This window comes from Nothobranchius furzeri, chromosome 3, assembly GCF_043380555.1.
Source record: "Nothobranchius furzeri strain GRZ-AD chromosome 3, NfurGRZ-RIMD1, whole genome shotgun sequence".
Classification (NCBI taxonomy): domain Eukaryota; kingdom Metazoa; phylum Chordata; class Actinopteri; order Cyprinodontiformes; family Nothobranchiidae; genus Nothobranchius; species Nothobranchius furzeri.
Window position 1 is genome coordinate 66,609,096 of NC_091743.1, and position 15,397 is coordinate 66,624,492.

The 15,397-nt window shown below is 39.6% G+C and overlaps 1 protein-coding gene across 7 annotated transcripts in view; it reads right to left on the reverse strand.

The window, feature by feature from the left end:
• Positions 1 to 15,397, reverse strand: part of cadpsb (Ca2+-dependent activator protein for secretion b) — a 113,120-nt gene that overhangs the window by 59,496 nt on the left and 38,227 nt on the right. For all 7 annotated transcript variants that reach the window (XM_015958882.3, XM_054730702.2, XM_015958880.3 and 4 more), the window contains exons 4-5: positions 2,642 to 2,722; positions 863 to 1,096 (exon numbers count right to left, since the gene is read on the reverse strand). In XM_015958882.3, coding sequence (XP_015814368.1) covers positions 863 to 1,096; positions 2,642 to 2,722 — 315 coding nt within the window. The remainder of the gene's footprint in view (positions 1 to 862; positions 1,097 to 2,641; positions 2,723 to 15,397) is intronic.

Genomic DNA, 15,397 nt, shown 5'->3' on the forward strand with positions numbered 1-15,397 from the left:
GGATATGCTCTTATTTGCAGTTTGCTCTTTTTTAGAACAGTGTTCTACTTTCAAACTCACTTGCTTAACTGTCTAACATTCTCCAACCACACACACCTGGTAACACACTGCACACAGGCCGTCACCTCAGAGCACATTTGTTTTTTGCTCTCCTCTTCATTTGAGTGGCTACAAACAGATGTTTTTCTTTGAGGGATATAATCAGCATTTTAAATGTTCTCACACACATTATCGTAGTCTACACATCATTTAAATTAGCTCAATGTCCATCAGCACCATTATATTTCTTGTGTTTCTCTGTTTTTGGTACAGATTTTCCTAATCAGAAGGAAAATGAAAGAATTCTGGCAGCTCAAATGGAAAACCGCTTGTAGAAAAACCACTAACAGAGTCCACCTCATGTAGATATCATATTATTTCTGTTGTACAAAGAATTTCAGCTCTTATATGTTCCCACCATCTCTGTGAAGACTAGCTGAACAGAAGGGTCACAGTCTTTGCACATCATGTGTTTGCTGATTCTGAAATAGCATCCCATCATATGGAGAGAGGTGCGATCGCTCTGTGTTCAGTGGTGCTAGCTCATCCCAGACAAGCTGATAACAAGATGAGTCAAATTTCCTGTTAAGGAGCAGGTAAAAAGGCTTTTGTGCACATGTGTGTGTATGTGTGTTCCTCACACAGCGTCTGCTCTTCCTCCTGAACAGGTGTGCTGTCTGCTTCTATTCTTAGTCTGGTAGCAAAGACGTATTTGACAACAGCTCTCGTTTCAAAGCTCTCACTCAGGCAGATGCAGTTTTGCACAGTTAGGGAGAGTGTCACACGAACGGGTATTAGAGCCATTCATGGCGCTGCGCAGTACCTCCAGATTGAAGGACAGGACCACGTCGGATTTGGAAAGTGTGTTCTCGTCCTCCTGGCCCATGTCGATGATGGAGGTGTTGTGTCCCCGTTTCAGCTTTTGGAGTTTAAACTCCCCACCCTTGGACACAGGCATGCTTTCCAGATTGGCCATCAGTTGATTCACCGATGACTTCAATTCCTCGATGTACATGGCCTCCATTTCTTTAGACACAAATTTGGGAAACTTACCACCCTGTTGGAAAAAGCAGAAAACGTGACTTAGAAAATGGAATTATAGGGCTAATAATCCACTCCTGGTCCACTCTCCTGCCATTTTCTGGTGGATATCCAAACTTAAGCACCATTGGGGAAATTTGCACTGAAATCAGGTGTGTTGGAGCAGAATAGTGTACATCACACAATACATTTATATGGAAGTATCCAAATAATTTGACTCTTCAACACTGGAAGAGGCAAATTTTTTATTTATTTATTTTTATTTATTTTTTGTTGTTCTTGTTCATTTTAGCTATCAGTTGTCTCATATACCCACATAACATCACGAACCAGAAGGAACAAAATGTTACTTTATATTGATTTATGCTAATATGCTAATGGTGCTAGCTGCTAGCATTTCATTTGTTCTCAGACGTTGGAATTTCTCATTTTTAAAGGAGCAGTATGTAAGAGTATATTGAGAATTTTACAGTGAGAAAATCCCAAAAGAGTAATTTTAGAAGGAAGGTTCCACTGAAACATATTTTATATCCAGCTGTCTGCGGGGATTGTCAGTTTATCTCCTTTCAGAACAAAGGAAGGAGGGATGTAACTACTGTTTACCATCAGTGAGTGTGAGGTTGCCGTGTCTCCTGCGAGCTAACGCTGCAGCGCAGACAAATGTAACATGACGGCCGGCCGACAAAAAGCTCCTGAGGTGTTTAAAGTGGTTGCAGTAACCACATTTTACCACAAGATGTAATTTTACTTAATTTCTACATAATGCACCTTTAAAGTACCGGTAAGAAAACTCCTGGAATGCCACCTTAAATGGGAATTCTGGCAGGTTTAATAAAACTATTTTCAACCATGAAGCTTTTATTTACACTTATTTAAGTTTGTCTTATTTGGTTAGTCACTCACATAGTGGTTCAACCTCTCGTAAGAAACATAAATGGGGTTTAATACTTAAAATATAGGAAAATAGATTATCAGCTTAATGCCAGTAGTCTTTAATGGAACTCCACCAATGTTGTTTGAAAAGAGAACACTGGGAATTACATCTAATATGAATTGACAGCTAAATTTATTCCAGATGAATGTTGCAATATTTGAGACACACAAGTTAGCTCACACACTCCTAAAGACAGCCTCCCCTGCACAAAATTAGCTCCAATAAGAAGTGCAAATTGACCTTTGTCACAAAAAAATTGGAGGACTTTTCAATTGATAAATATACTTAAAAATAAGTAAAATGGAGGCATTACAACATTTATGGAAAGGTTAGAACAGTAGAAACAGAGCGCTCAACATAACATAAAGATAATTGTTTATCCTTAAGTTTGTAATTATATTATCAATAAATACAACAAAGAGTCTAAATGTGCGCAAAAGAATAAAAGGGCTGGAAAATAAATTCACATATGAATCAATTTTCTTTAGGGAAGTTTCCATGAGGTTTATGAATGGAGGCCTTCATGTTGATGTTTATACAAGTTGGACCAAAGTAGCAGCACATTAACTGCATAACAAAGCGTAATAAAAACAATCTGACACTCGCCCCCCACAGAGGCTGACTCACCCTGGCAATCTGGTCGGCCATCTGAAGACGACCATCTAGCTCTCTTCTGATCTGTGCAGCCTGCTCGTCCAGATTGTCCAGCTAATGATGAACAGAGAGAAGAAGGTCATTCAGAGCATTTTACAGACAAAAGATACCCCCTCGTTTACAGAAGTCAGCGTCAAAGGTCAACTTTGCTCATATTTTTAATACATTTGTTGTGGTCTCTAGAAATGAATGCCTTGTAAGTACTGGAGGAGAAAGTAATGTTAGACGCCAGGATTTGGAGTCTTATTTCTTTATATTTAGACATCTTACCTCTGATTGGCTAACAGCAACGTGACTCAACCGCTGACTCAGTTTGCTTTTCAATGTTGATGTTTTATCTTCATAAATAGCACAAGCCTGGAGGAGTTCTGCTGTGTGTGGTGTTGCTAATGCTAACAGTTAGCTTCTTCTAATCGAGGCATTCTCTGTTGTTTCCTGGATGCCAAATCAACAACAGCCTTCCCCGACGCGAGCCTACATGGGTGAGCCCACGAATGTTAAGTGACATTGTGATGTAGATCTGTCAGGATTTTCAAATCCTAGAGTTTCACCATCTTTTTTCTGTCAGAAGCTAATGCAGGAGATAGGGGTAGGAGACTATTTTCATGTTCAGCCTGCATGAAAAACTCTAGGGCCCTTTTCAGATAGACATTCTGGAATATGTGTGGACAATTCAGTCTGGTTTTTAACTGGAGCTGTGTTTTCAGACACACCACTTTTGTACCGGAACTTGTCCTTTCGGCTGCCTTCACACAGCAGGGAAAAGTTCCAGATGTCTGGGGGGGGGGGGGGGGGGGGGGGGGGGTTGGACTTATGTTAAACATAATTCTGCACACACGAAGATGCATAAGAGACCTGGATGATGAAGCTCGATGGTTAAAGGAATCATGGAAGCGGTGTGAAGCGATCCGTCGTGCGTCTAGACGGTACCGTAGGAGGCGAGCTGCCATGGTTCGCCGCATGCTACAGCAGCGAGCTATCTAGGTGTGCACAGCGTCCCCCGGTCCCCTCCTCCTCCCCCTCCTCCCTGTCCGGAACTCGACCTCACCAGTCTGAAGCAGCCACCTTGTCCGTAACAAGTCCGGACCTGTTACTAGGGGCGTCGTCCGGTTAAATTACGGAAAACGTTATCCGGATGTTTGTATTCGGACACAAAGGTCTTACGGAAAGAGTCCGGAACATTTCCGTTTTTCATGGCCTGTCTGAAGGGGGCTATGTGACTGATTACAACCAGAAAAGCATTGTTTTAAGTGTTCCACATCTTTAAGAGGTCATCTAACATAACATTCATAATAAATTTATTTTAGAGTTTTATGACTTTTTCATGCTACAAACTAATTATTAGAATAATTTAAAAAATGCTAAATTATCTTGAATCACTCATGAAAATTTGACCTGAAATGACATTTCTGCAAGTAAGCCGCTAATTCTAAAGTCAGGAGAGGTTTTATCTTCTGAGGCTCAGAGACGGCTGCGTAAAATCTTTAGATTTTCCCTTCAGTGCTTCAGGCAGAAGGGTAAACTTCAACAGCAGAAATGTGGATCTGCTGCATGAAAACTTTCAGAACTTGGAGGTAAATCGCTGAGAAGAGCTGTAAATCTCGAGAAAGCCCTGGTGAATGTAAGTTCCTCTTTTTTTCTTTTTGTTGGGAGCTCTGTCGAACTGGTATGAATCTTTAATGTCGTAACCTTGATGTGGGCAACGTCTCCATAACCTCACGCCATGTTCTCAGCTGCAGCTGCCTGAATAAAAGGGGAAAAAAACACTAAAGCCGTACAAGTAAGTCGCTTTTTTTATTTTCCCAAAAAAAAAAGTAATTAGTCCACACATGAGTAACTCGGTAGTTTCCCCTCTTCATATTCAGTCTCGCCTTCTTTCCTTCCAGCAGCAGCGCAAATGATTCTGAATCTCGACGCACTTATTCATGTGCTGATTAATTATTAAAAGAGCTCTTTCTTTTCTGACATTTTCTTTGCTTGTTGTATTTTTAATGCAAAACAAAGATTATTTTTTCATACAAGGACCAAGACAATTTAGTGTGTGTAATGTAAACAGCAGCTGAAGACCCAATGGTTAATTTGAACACAGGAGGATTTATCTAATTACAAGAGCCCGTCAGGGCTTTTTGGTCTATCAAGAGACACGTCTTCTGCCCTTTGTTTAATCTCATTTTAGTTAGGTTAATAAAAAATGACCAAATGCAGAGAGTGTCGTTATTAGTTCCAATTGCTCTGCCTCTTTCTGACATGCAACACTGCCATCAGGGAAATGGTTTAATTAAGTGTAATTTTCAGAAAACAATAAAAATAAAGCAACAGTTACCAAACTCTGTGTTTTTGCTTTTCTGTTTCATTAATTTTGTCGTTTTTATACAAATTATTTAGTTATTTATGCAATTGGTTATTTTGCATTTAGAGTTTTTAGTTCAAATTAGGGCTGTTCGATATTTTGGGACGATATTGACCTTTATATGTAAAATATAAACTATCTGTATCCGTTTAATTCTTTAATGACACAACCTTTACATAAGATGCAAAGAAACTCTTCAGCCACAGCTGCTCTCACTCAAAGTGTCATACTATGGCAGATCTGACGTATAGTTGTTGAGATATTTTCGTTTGTTTGGCACAACTAACTTAGATTGAAGCAGTTGTCGTATTTTGCAAAGATAAGGCCAACTTTACTCACATATGTTTTCAGTGGTCTCATGTAGGAATGAATGCCTTTTAAGTCGTACTGTGGGGAAAAAAGCTCTGGTGCACCTGTTTCAGGATGACAAAGTCAGCTGGAGGAGAAAGTGGTGGAACACACTCCGTTTGCTTTGCATCGCTGAAGCTCCGACGTGCTTGTTTCAGTAACTAGCAGAATGCCACATCAGAGGGGAGCTCAATGCAGGGTTTGGAGTCTTTTTCCTTATATTTGGACATCTTGCATCAGATTAGATAACAGCAACACGACTCAGCCACTGATTTTGCAACACTGATGTTTTATCTCTACAAATAACACAAGCCTGGAGGAGTTCTGCTATGTTGTAGAGTTGCTAATGCTAATGGTTAGCTTTTGTAATGCAACGTGAATGTGACGAAGTAATGGGTTGCTCTGGAAGTCCAAGCGTCACTTGCTAGAATGATACAGTATGAAAGCTACTGACAGACAAAAAGTACGAGCAGTGAATGAGATGGGAAATGTTTGGAAAATGCTTTCTCAAGTAACCAAACTTCAACCCTTCAAAATCTTTATAAATAAGAATCTCAATTTGGACGTGACTTGATTTTTTTACTGGAGCCGGTTAGTTTGCAGAGAACACATTAATAACAGTTTTGTTTTGTTAAAATTTTTTCTGACTTTTTGAGAAAATCTAATGTCAAACCTTAACAATTAAGGCTTTTTATTATGGGTGGATCAAACCTGAACCGATTATAGTGAATGTTTAGTTCAGAACTAACTTTACTGTTTTTCAACAAACTAGCTTCTAAATTCTGACATAGCACCCCCCCCCCCACACACACACACACACACACACACACACACTACATGAAAATGGTAATTTCTCTGATTTCAGAGTTGATTTTATATGGAAATACAGTCATCCACAATATGGGTGTGTGATGTGCAGCTCAAAAGCTTCTCATGTTGTTATGAAAAATCATAAAGCGACACATAAAAAGGACTCATCAGAGCTCTGGTTACATCTGAATGGCTGCAATCACAGAAACACAGTGTGGAGCATTTTGAAAAACAAAATCAAGAAGAATTTCTCCTTTTTTTGGCTCACACAAAAAAAAATATCTGGCCTCATTTCAGATACTGCGCAGGGTCCAGAGACTTTTGTTTCAAATTGTTTTCATTTAATTCTTTTTCATGCTGATTTCAATCAACCCTGAAAATGCAGTTCTCTGCAAATACCGAACTGAACCACAAGTTAAGCCAATGTTTATGAAAAGGCATAACTTAGGGTGACCCTTGTTCTCTGACAAAACCAGAATTAATAAGACTTAGTGTATTTTTCATGTGCTTGTATGGAGCAAAGTTCACTGAAGGCTCAACACATTTGTTGGCCTAAAATGTGATTTTACATCAATAATAAATGAGTCTTATGTTAGCTGACACAAGCCAAAAGGTAAGACGTTTGATGTTTCTGTCCTGCTCTCTTGATATTTTTGCTTCACATTTCTCCAGTTTTAATTTCAGCCAAAACATCTCATTGTTGTCCGATTTGATGCTGTGACTCACCAGTCAGCAGCATGAACCTCGTGAGCCTGATTAAGACAAATCTGCAAGAATGCTGCACCTGAAGTGTCACAAACCATTTCACAAAGAGTCTGCGCTGACAAATAAAACTTTGATTTTTTCATCTTGAAATGTATGCTTTTCTTTGAGCCTGCCCAAAAATCACAGGGGGTGTGAATTTGTTTTCATATCTATCAGGCAACAAATTAAAGGGATAAATCCTGAAAATTTTACTCCTTTAGGAAAACTGGGAGAATTTTACTGATATTTTTTTAGTTGACTTTAGTACCAGTTGGTATTAGTATTAGTAGTCCGGCATGACAAAAATCTGGCCCGGGGGAGATTTCTAGTGTGGGATATGGCAATTAAGCCATATATTGTAATTGTAATGAGCCCATTCCCCATTGTCCCAAAATTCTCAATCATTGTGCGCAAAAGTTCTATTAATTATATAGTTTTGACTTTGTCTAAAGGAAATCAAACGAAAGATTTGTTCAACTCTTATTGTAGCATCACCGCATTAACCATAAACATGACACATTTATTTCAATCTCACAGAGATCTAACTTTACACCAGCAGCTGATAGCTCTGCTAATCGCTGCTCAGCCCACTGATGCTAACACGGTTAGCTTCGGGCATCTGAACTCGTTCACTGAGCCGATCATTTGCTGATGCAGCATTTCTGTATTGTCTTGCTATGACTCACCAGTTTGGGGAGTTGACTTCTTACTAACAAGAAGCAGGAGGCAGTGAGCCATCTGAGGATAAAAACAACACGTTAACCATCATCATTCTGGGCTAAAGCGGCACTCTATTTAATTTTACTGAGGATGTATCCCAAATAGGAGCCCAACTTGAGATTAAGCGTTTTCTGCCACTTCTCGCATGCTTATAAAAACAGCTACAACACCACACAGTGCTCAGCTGCTAGTCCTCTTGCTGCCGTTTCAGTTCATTTAATAATACTAATGTAATGAAAAGAGGAACAAAAGGCAGAAAGAACAGGGGAAAAGACAGAGGAAGTTTGTCCATTCTCATTTAAGCCAGATGTTACAAATGATTCCTGTATTGGTTTGTGTGTCATTTATTGATTGTTACAACTCACAGTTGGTAAGATGAAGGAGGGAGTGTAACACAAGAGACGGTTACACAAGCAGGTGTAGGGTTTAATCAAAAGAAACAGTTGTATTAGGTAAATCCCGTATTTAACAGTAACTGGACTTGACTAAAACCTACAATATCAGCAGCGACCCCAGAAATCTCTGGAGAGAACACAAAAACAGAGGTAAATACCTAAAATCCCTTATTGGGCATTAACCTTCTTAATAAAATAAAATGAAGCAAAGAGGGAGAGTTTTAAACACTGAACACATAACTTGTCCTAAGGGCCAACAGGGTCTGTTAGTAAAAGCTCAGATATTGTCAGACCACTTCTGTAGCTCGGCAATATAGGACTCAACAAGACTTCCACGTTACCAACGTAGTCTATTAATCAATGTCGTGACAGACCAAGATCACTAGCACCAGAAATGCTGAAACAAAGTGATTTGGGGATCTCAGAGCTCCATGGAGTCCCATGCAAGTCTGGTCTTCTGAGTGTTTTGAAGACTCTTCTGCTGATCACTGATGAAGATCAGCTGTGCAAACAGCTGCAGGTGGAAAGAGGAACAAGCCAGAAGCTGGTTACAGCGCTGTCCATGGTGCTGGACATGAAGAACAGAGGCGTGTGGTACTGGAGGAGGGCTGTCCAGGGTGGTCGGACTGGAACCATTACACTGATCATTTAATTAGCTCTAGGGTCAGATACAGCCTGGAGGCCTTCAGACAATAATGACTGGCGACTAGTATCGGGGTAACTGAGTGAAAATCTAGAAAAATCTCTAAATGCCTCAAAATATTAGCTGGATCAGTTTTGCACAGCTGCATGTTTTCTGCAGCTGAGCACCTGATTAAGTTTGTTCTCTAAACTCCTCTGACCTCCTGCAGCTGGGATGCATGCCAGAGCTGACCTCTCCGAGCCTTCTGGTCTTTCACCCAATCCCATTAAATTAACAGGCCTCATCACTCAACCTTTAACATATTGATTCTCTACTCCTTCCAGCAATCATTTTAAGGGAGAATGAGCTGAAGTCCAGTTGCTGCCAGGTTAGAGCACAGTAAGCTACAAACTGTTGGAAAGCAAGGGAGGCAATTATGGGTATGATAATAAAAAAGTAAACATGATTGGAAGTGACCGGTTTACAGAAGTAAAGGGATCTGGTCACATAATGAGCAAGAAAGGATTTTTATGACTGGAATGTTGTACTGGATTCTGTTCGCTGATGTGCAGGCTATGAACTGATGTCAACCAGATGCATTGTAAATGAAGGACAGTGAGCATGACTGGTTAAGTCTGCTGTGCTACCAGATTCAGCCACTGAGCAGCCACCCTGCTACACAATCCAGAGTTCCTGTTTAGTAGAGCACATAATCAGACTTTGCCACCAGCTGCAGCAGAATGTCTGAACAGGAAGCACGGCGGTATTCTGCACAGATCATAGAGTGATGTTTTAAATGGTGTTCAGCTTTTCTTCTAAGTCTTGTTCAGGAGCAAAAAAAAAAGAAATAAAAAAAATAATAACAAAACACACAGCTCCAGTTGATTGCATTCTCGTCCGAGTTGCGTTCCGTTCACCATGTTGCAATCGTGTGTCAAAACACTCTGAGCTGTGGGCACCACTGGACTGTGGTGCAAGTGACATCTGACATGTGCAGTCCCATAGGAACTGTCAGCAGCATCCCTGCAATTCAGCAGCTTGGCCTGTCAGCATCTGACAATGCATTTTTACTGTCCCATCTGTGTGCCTTTCCCCTCTTCCCACAAATCCAACAAACACAGCAGACCTTAACCCATATGTCCAAGAAAACTCAAGACTGCCTCGTAAGGAATGACATCGAATGAGGCAGCTGCAGGGAAAATCGGACAGAGTAACCAGATGGATATTGTACTGCAGCTCTTCTGCAAAATGTCTCATTCTGGAGGATTCAATGTAAAAAAAAATAAAGAAATTAGGCTACTTTTCAGTATACATCCACTTGACAGCATGAAAAAAAAAGTCAGGCAGTCCCCAAAAAGGAAAGGCTAAACTTATCGTAGGAAGACTGATACTGGAATACAAAAATAGGTTAAATAAACGTGTCTAAAAGCTACTTTTCTCTTTTGTGGCATCAGCGCTGCAGCTAATTAAACATCAAGCTGCTTTAGTGTTAGCCAAGGTGACAGCGGGTTAAAGGTGAGCAGAGGCAGGTGAGCATCTCAACAGCCCAGATGATGACAGACTCACAGGTGGATGCTGGGACATTAGCAGCAGACAACAAACACGATCACGGGCGTTTTCTTGTGATGAACAAAGACTAAATGGCAGCGCGAACTTGAACCTGGCGGATTCGGAAGCAGATGCTCTATATTTAGATTTGCTGTGTGTGCGTGTGGTAAAAAACACAGAGTGAGATAAAAGCAAAGCATCGTGCTAGGTTTTCTCACTGTGCATTTCTGAGGTCTGAGTTTAAAACTATCCGGATTATTGATATTTAAAATAGATTAGATGACTTGTATTATGGTACAAAGATGTTATTATAAGGATTATTGCTTTTAAAAATCCACCAGTAATAATTAAACTCTTCTGGGTTCCAGCATAAAAACGTTTAAACATTTAGCTAAATGTTCAGACAAGAAAATATGACTAGGCCTACACAACCAGTAGTTGCTGGTGAAGAAAATGCGTAGTGGAGCTAATAGATTTCCCTTCCCAGTCCAGCAGTCATGAACGGACTACAATTCCACCTTAATAAAAAATGACAGCAGGGTTGTTGAAGTTACAATGTGTGAACGAAGCACATGGGTGTGTTCATGGTAGAAAAATAAATGACTCCATCACAAGGCTTTAAGAACTATGGCTAGCAAGCAGTTAACTTAGCATGCTAACCCCTTATGAGTTTGTGAACTCACCAAAAACATGATAGTAACTGCTGCTGCAGTCAGTTGACAACCACTGTGCTCAGGTAAATGTACACCTGGCATGCTATCTGCACTCCTTACAGCTAATACTACTGGCTAACCCGTTAGCCTGCTCTAGTCCTTGAACTGGGATTTCTATGAGTTACTAAATATTTACTAATAGCTCATGTGATCAATTATTTTGCCTTTGTAACTAGTGGTTATGATTTTCCAGCACCCACAAAAACATTGCGAAGCAGAGTCAGATGTAGAGTTGTGTTGGTGTTAGCCAACCAGAGGCGAGATGTCCAAATATCACAAAATAAGACTCAAAACCCTGAAGCGTGTTTCTCCTCTGGCTGAATTCTCTGGGGCACCGGAGCTTTTTCTCCCCAGAGTATGACTTACAAGGCATTCATTTCTACTAGAGACCAGTGCAAATGTATTAAAATTGAGTAAATTTCCTCTTTTAAGTGGGCGGTTTGCACCGGTATGCAGTACTGGTGTCGGTACAGGATCGGCTCGGGGTCCTTCGACTGCCGATGACGTCACATTACTGCAAATCTACTCGTCTTTCACACATACGTTTTGGAAAGACATCAGCAGTTTTGTTAATAAATTCTTGTTTGTTAACACCTAAGTGTTTTCTTTATAATTGTAATTTGTTAATAAAACACCATAATTATATTTGTTTTGTAAAGAATGTGAAACTGCATAAAACCAACATTGAACTGACAAAAAATAGAACAGTTCTTATATGTGAAGCCATATCTGTTTGTATTAATGTGGAGTTTGTCTGTATATTCCCTTAGTTGTTATCTAAATACACTCTTTGACTCAAAATATTGCTTGGTGTCTTTCAATAAAGTTCTTATATTTCATAAGAGCTTTTGAGGGTCACTGTTTATCATTAGCTTATATTTTACATTTCCTTTAGAAATTCAAACATATTTTCTCCAAAAAGTGATGATTTTTGGACTACAGGACTACAACCGCTAAGACTACGACCGCAATTTGTTCTGACCAATCAAAATCATAACGTGATAACGTCACTTTCGTAAGCTTCATGTTCAGCCAATCAACTACTTTGACGTCATCGGCAGTCGAAGGACCCCGAGCCGATCCTGCACCTGAGCAGATCCTGTACCGACACCAGCACTTTTCCCATCAGTACTGATGTCTATCAGTTTCCTACCCCAATAATGTCATCGTAACCTTAAATATTCTCAAATTACTTTAGGTCAACAGCAGAATTTCATAAAAAAGGGGAACGTTTTCATGCACCACCTCAAAAAGATGGAGATTTGTCTCGCATTCATAGTCAAACCACAAATGACGAATTGTCTTCTTTTAAATTAATGTTTTTCTCTGGTTGCTACATGAAACAGAGGCAGTCAAGCTTCCCCTGCATTCCAGCTCTGCTGCCCTTTCAGCTAAAAGGTGGCTCGGCAGCCACAGCAAATGCTCTCATCCTCTCCCAATCCTGTGTGCAGTGAAGAGGTTCCATTACGCAATTATATCAGCTACGGGCTAAACCAGGAAGAGCTCAGGCCTCATTTCCCAACTAACAGTTGCTGACAAGACAAATTATAGAGGAAGAGGAGGGGCCCTCCTTCAAAGCTGATTTGAGTTTGCCAGTTTGGGCTGCGCAGCAGACCATGATTTATGGCTGTATGGAGGAAAAAATCTCATCCTGATGTGCTTGTGCTTTGCTCTGACATCCAAGCTGGGATAATTCAATCAGCTTTTTGAGATTAGGGAATCGTTTTACGACAATGAGACTCCAGCGGTGTGAGAAAATATCGCTGGTTCCAGATAAAAAATCTGTGGAGAATGTTCAAACTGCCAATGGTGGTGAGTCGTTTAAAAATGTTTTGGCAATTACAGTAAAGTACATATAATGGCTCTTTTTTGAAAATTTTATTTTATTTGACCAGAAAAAACTGTTTTGGATGATTAAAGAGATCAAAACATGAAGATATTGTCAATTCTGAAATGCGTTTCTGATTTTTTTCCTACCTTTAACAGTTTGAAAACATTTATCTTAATTGCTAAATTAAAAATAGTGCCCAACCCCATTCACACACCTAAAAAATGTACTTCCTCTTCAGCTCTGAGGCGCTTGAAAGCAAGATTTTGAAGAAAAAGAGCAATCTTTAATTAATTCCTCTCAATATAAAAATCACGAACAATAATTAAAATTTATTTTGTTAAAAAACATCATAAAATTAGAAAAAGTAAGAAATTGTGGTTAAAAAATGTGAGGAAAGGGAAAGAGAAAATGAATAAGAAAGAGGTAATCAGTGGATCCCAATGATTGTTTGCAAGAGGATGTGAGATTTAAATTTCTCACAACCTCAGATTTAAGATGTCGAGCATTTATATTTATTTGCAGTTAACTGATGAATTGAAATCATCTCAATTTGCAAAAATAAGTCAGATGAGGACTTTTATTTTCTTTGTGCAGAAAAAACCCTGCAAATCAGTTTTATATCTCATTTAAAAAAAAATCTAAAACAGCCATTAAAGCCCCAAAAGTAAAAATTGACAAAAGAAGAAATTCACATTTACTTGTGCTTTCTCTTTAGAGGACTCAAGTCCTCAGATCGCCAGCTGAGGGTAGAGCCGTGAGGATTTAAGAGGCATCAGATCTTTAGGGTTTTTTCACCTAAATTGAAATCATGACTTCATTCAATTAAAGCCATAAAAAATAAGACTACTTAGTCTGCAATACTCAAATTTTTTTCATCACACATGCAGATTTGCATGTGAAAATGCAGTTTTATGATGCATAAAAGCACAGACTCAGCAGAAAGGCTGCATGCGGCATTTTGACATCATTTGTTTTGATAATTAGCTAAAAAACCTCCTGAGAGCAGCTACTAAAACAAAACAGAGACAAGGCAAGTGTCACTGTAGCTGGTGATTGGTAAAATAAAAACAAGACAGGATTGGGTAAGTTCAGTCAAACACCATAAATGAGGAGAACACGTCCCTGACATTTCTGGTTCAAGGAGAGAAACACCGCTTAAAGCTTTGGGGTCATAGATGGAGAGTTACAGTACAATCAGATGATGATGCATCAGCACAAACAATGCTTTTAGTTGAGCTCCGATCCGATCACGTGACCGGATTATCCCTACTTTAGTGTTTTGTTATTCCATCTTTGCGCACAGAAAGATAACTGATGTAGACTATCTTTAGGTTAAAATCTGTTGGTATGCAACTGATTTCTGTTAATTCTTTTATTTTTACTTTTAAATGAACAAGAAACCAAATCTCAAAAGTTCAATAAACAAAGATGCATTTAAATAAATGGGAAAACTGTACCAACTGAAAAATTATAAATGAATTAAACATATTGAAATGATCCTTTTGGCAAAGAGCCAAATATTAATCAGCTCGGTTGTGCTCGGAGTTGCTTCAGCCAAAAGCCTCAGGTTGACACAAGCAGCAGGTTGCACTGCTCTGAGTCAGTGCTTCTACTTTAGCGTGAGGCAGAAATAACTCAGTGCTTCTTTTGGACTGCTTGGATGCAGCGACGAAAGAGAAGAATGCTAATTCCAAGCAATAACAACTAGAAGAAAAAATACTGGGCTCTGATTCAAGCTACAAAACATCCTGCACCACACTGAGTAGACTGCAATAACTCAGGATTTTATCATTCAGTAGAGAGCTACATACCAACGCTGGTATCTTTAGTACACATGCTCAAAGTTACCACTAGTACATTCAGATATATTCATTACTGCAGCAAACATAAATGAGACAACGCTAAAGAACAGCTGCAGAAGCTGTTGAGGCACAAGCAGGAATGAAGCCTCCTAAAATAAACGTGCTGCTTCTCACACACATGACCTGCACCCATGTTCCAGTTATCTCACTTACTGGGACAAAAGTACATATGCATGTCTGCAGAATGTGTGCATCTGCTGTTGATACCCGTTTACCAGGAGACCTTTATTGTTCTGAGCATAATGTGTTCAGGGGGTGGTTTTGTGTTGTGCATGCAGATTGAGATCCTGTGTTAACAGATCTGCAGCCAACATAAATCAGACAGAAAGAAAAACTAGGTTAGGTGTCCTCAAAGGAGTGGGAGGAAAAATACACACTGGATATGAGGGCTGCGGTTGATGTATTGCACCCCTGCATTAGAAGGCTCACACTAATGAACACTCATGCAGAACAGAATCTATATTGATTTTTTCCAACTGAGACATTCAAACAATACCGAAGCGTCTAATTTGTTTAACAGCAGCTTGTGCCAGCTGCTCAGATCTATACATCAGCAATACACTGAAGGAAAAATGACACCTGAAACAAATTGTTTAGCAAAGTTTTGCTGAAACAAACTGGACTTCAGAGAGCAGGAGCAATCTGGATAAAACAAAGGGGGCATAGACTTTGTGGAGGAAAATGCCAAACACCTGTAAAGGAGTCAGAGGTGTCCTCCCCATTCTGTCGGGCGCCGACTTTTAATCAGTCTCCAGCAGAAAGATAACATTACTGCTGCTTTCAGCA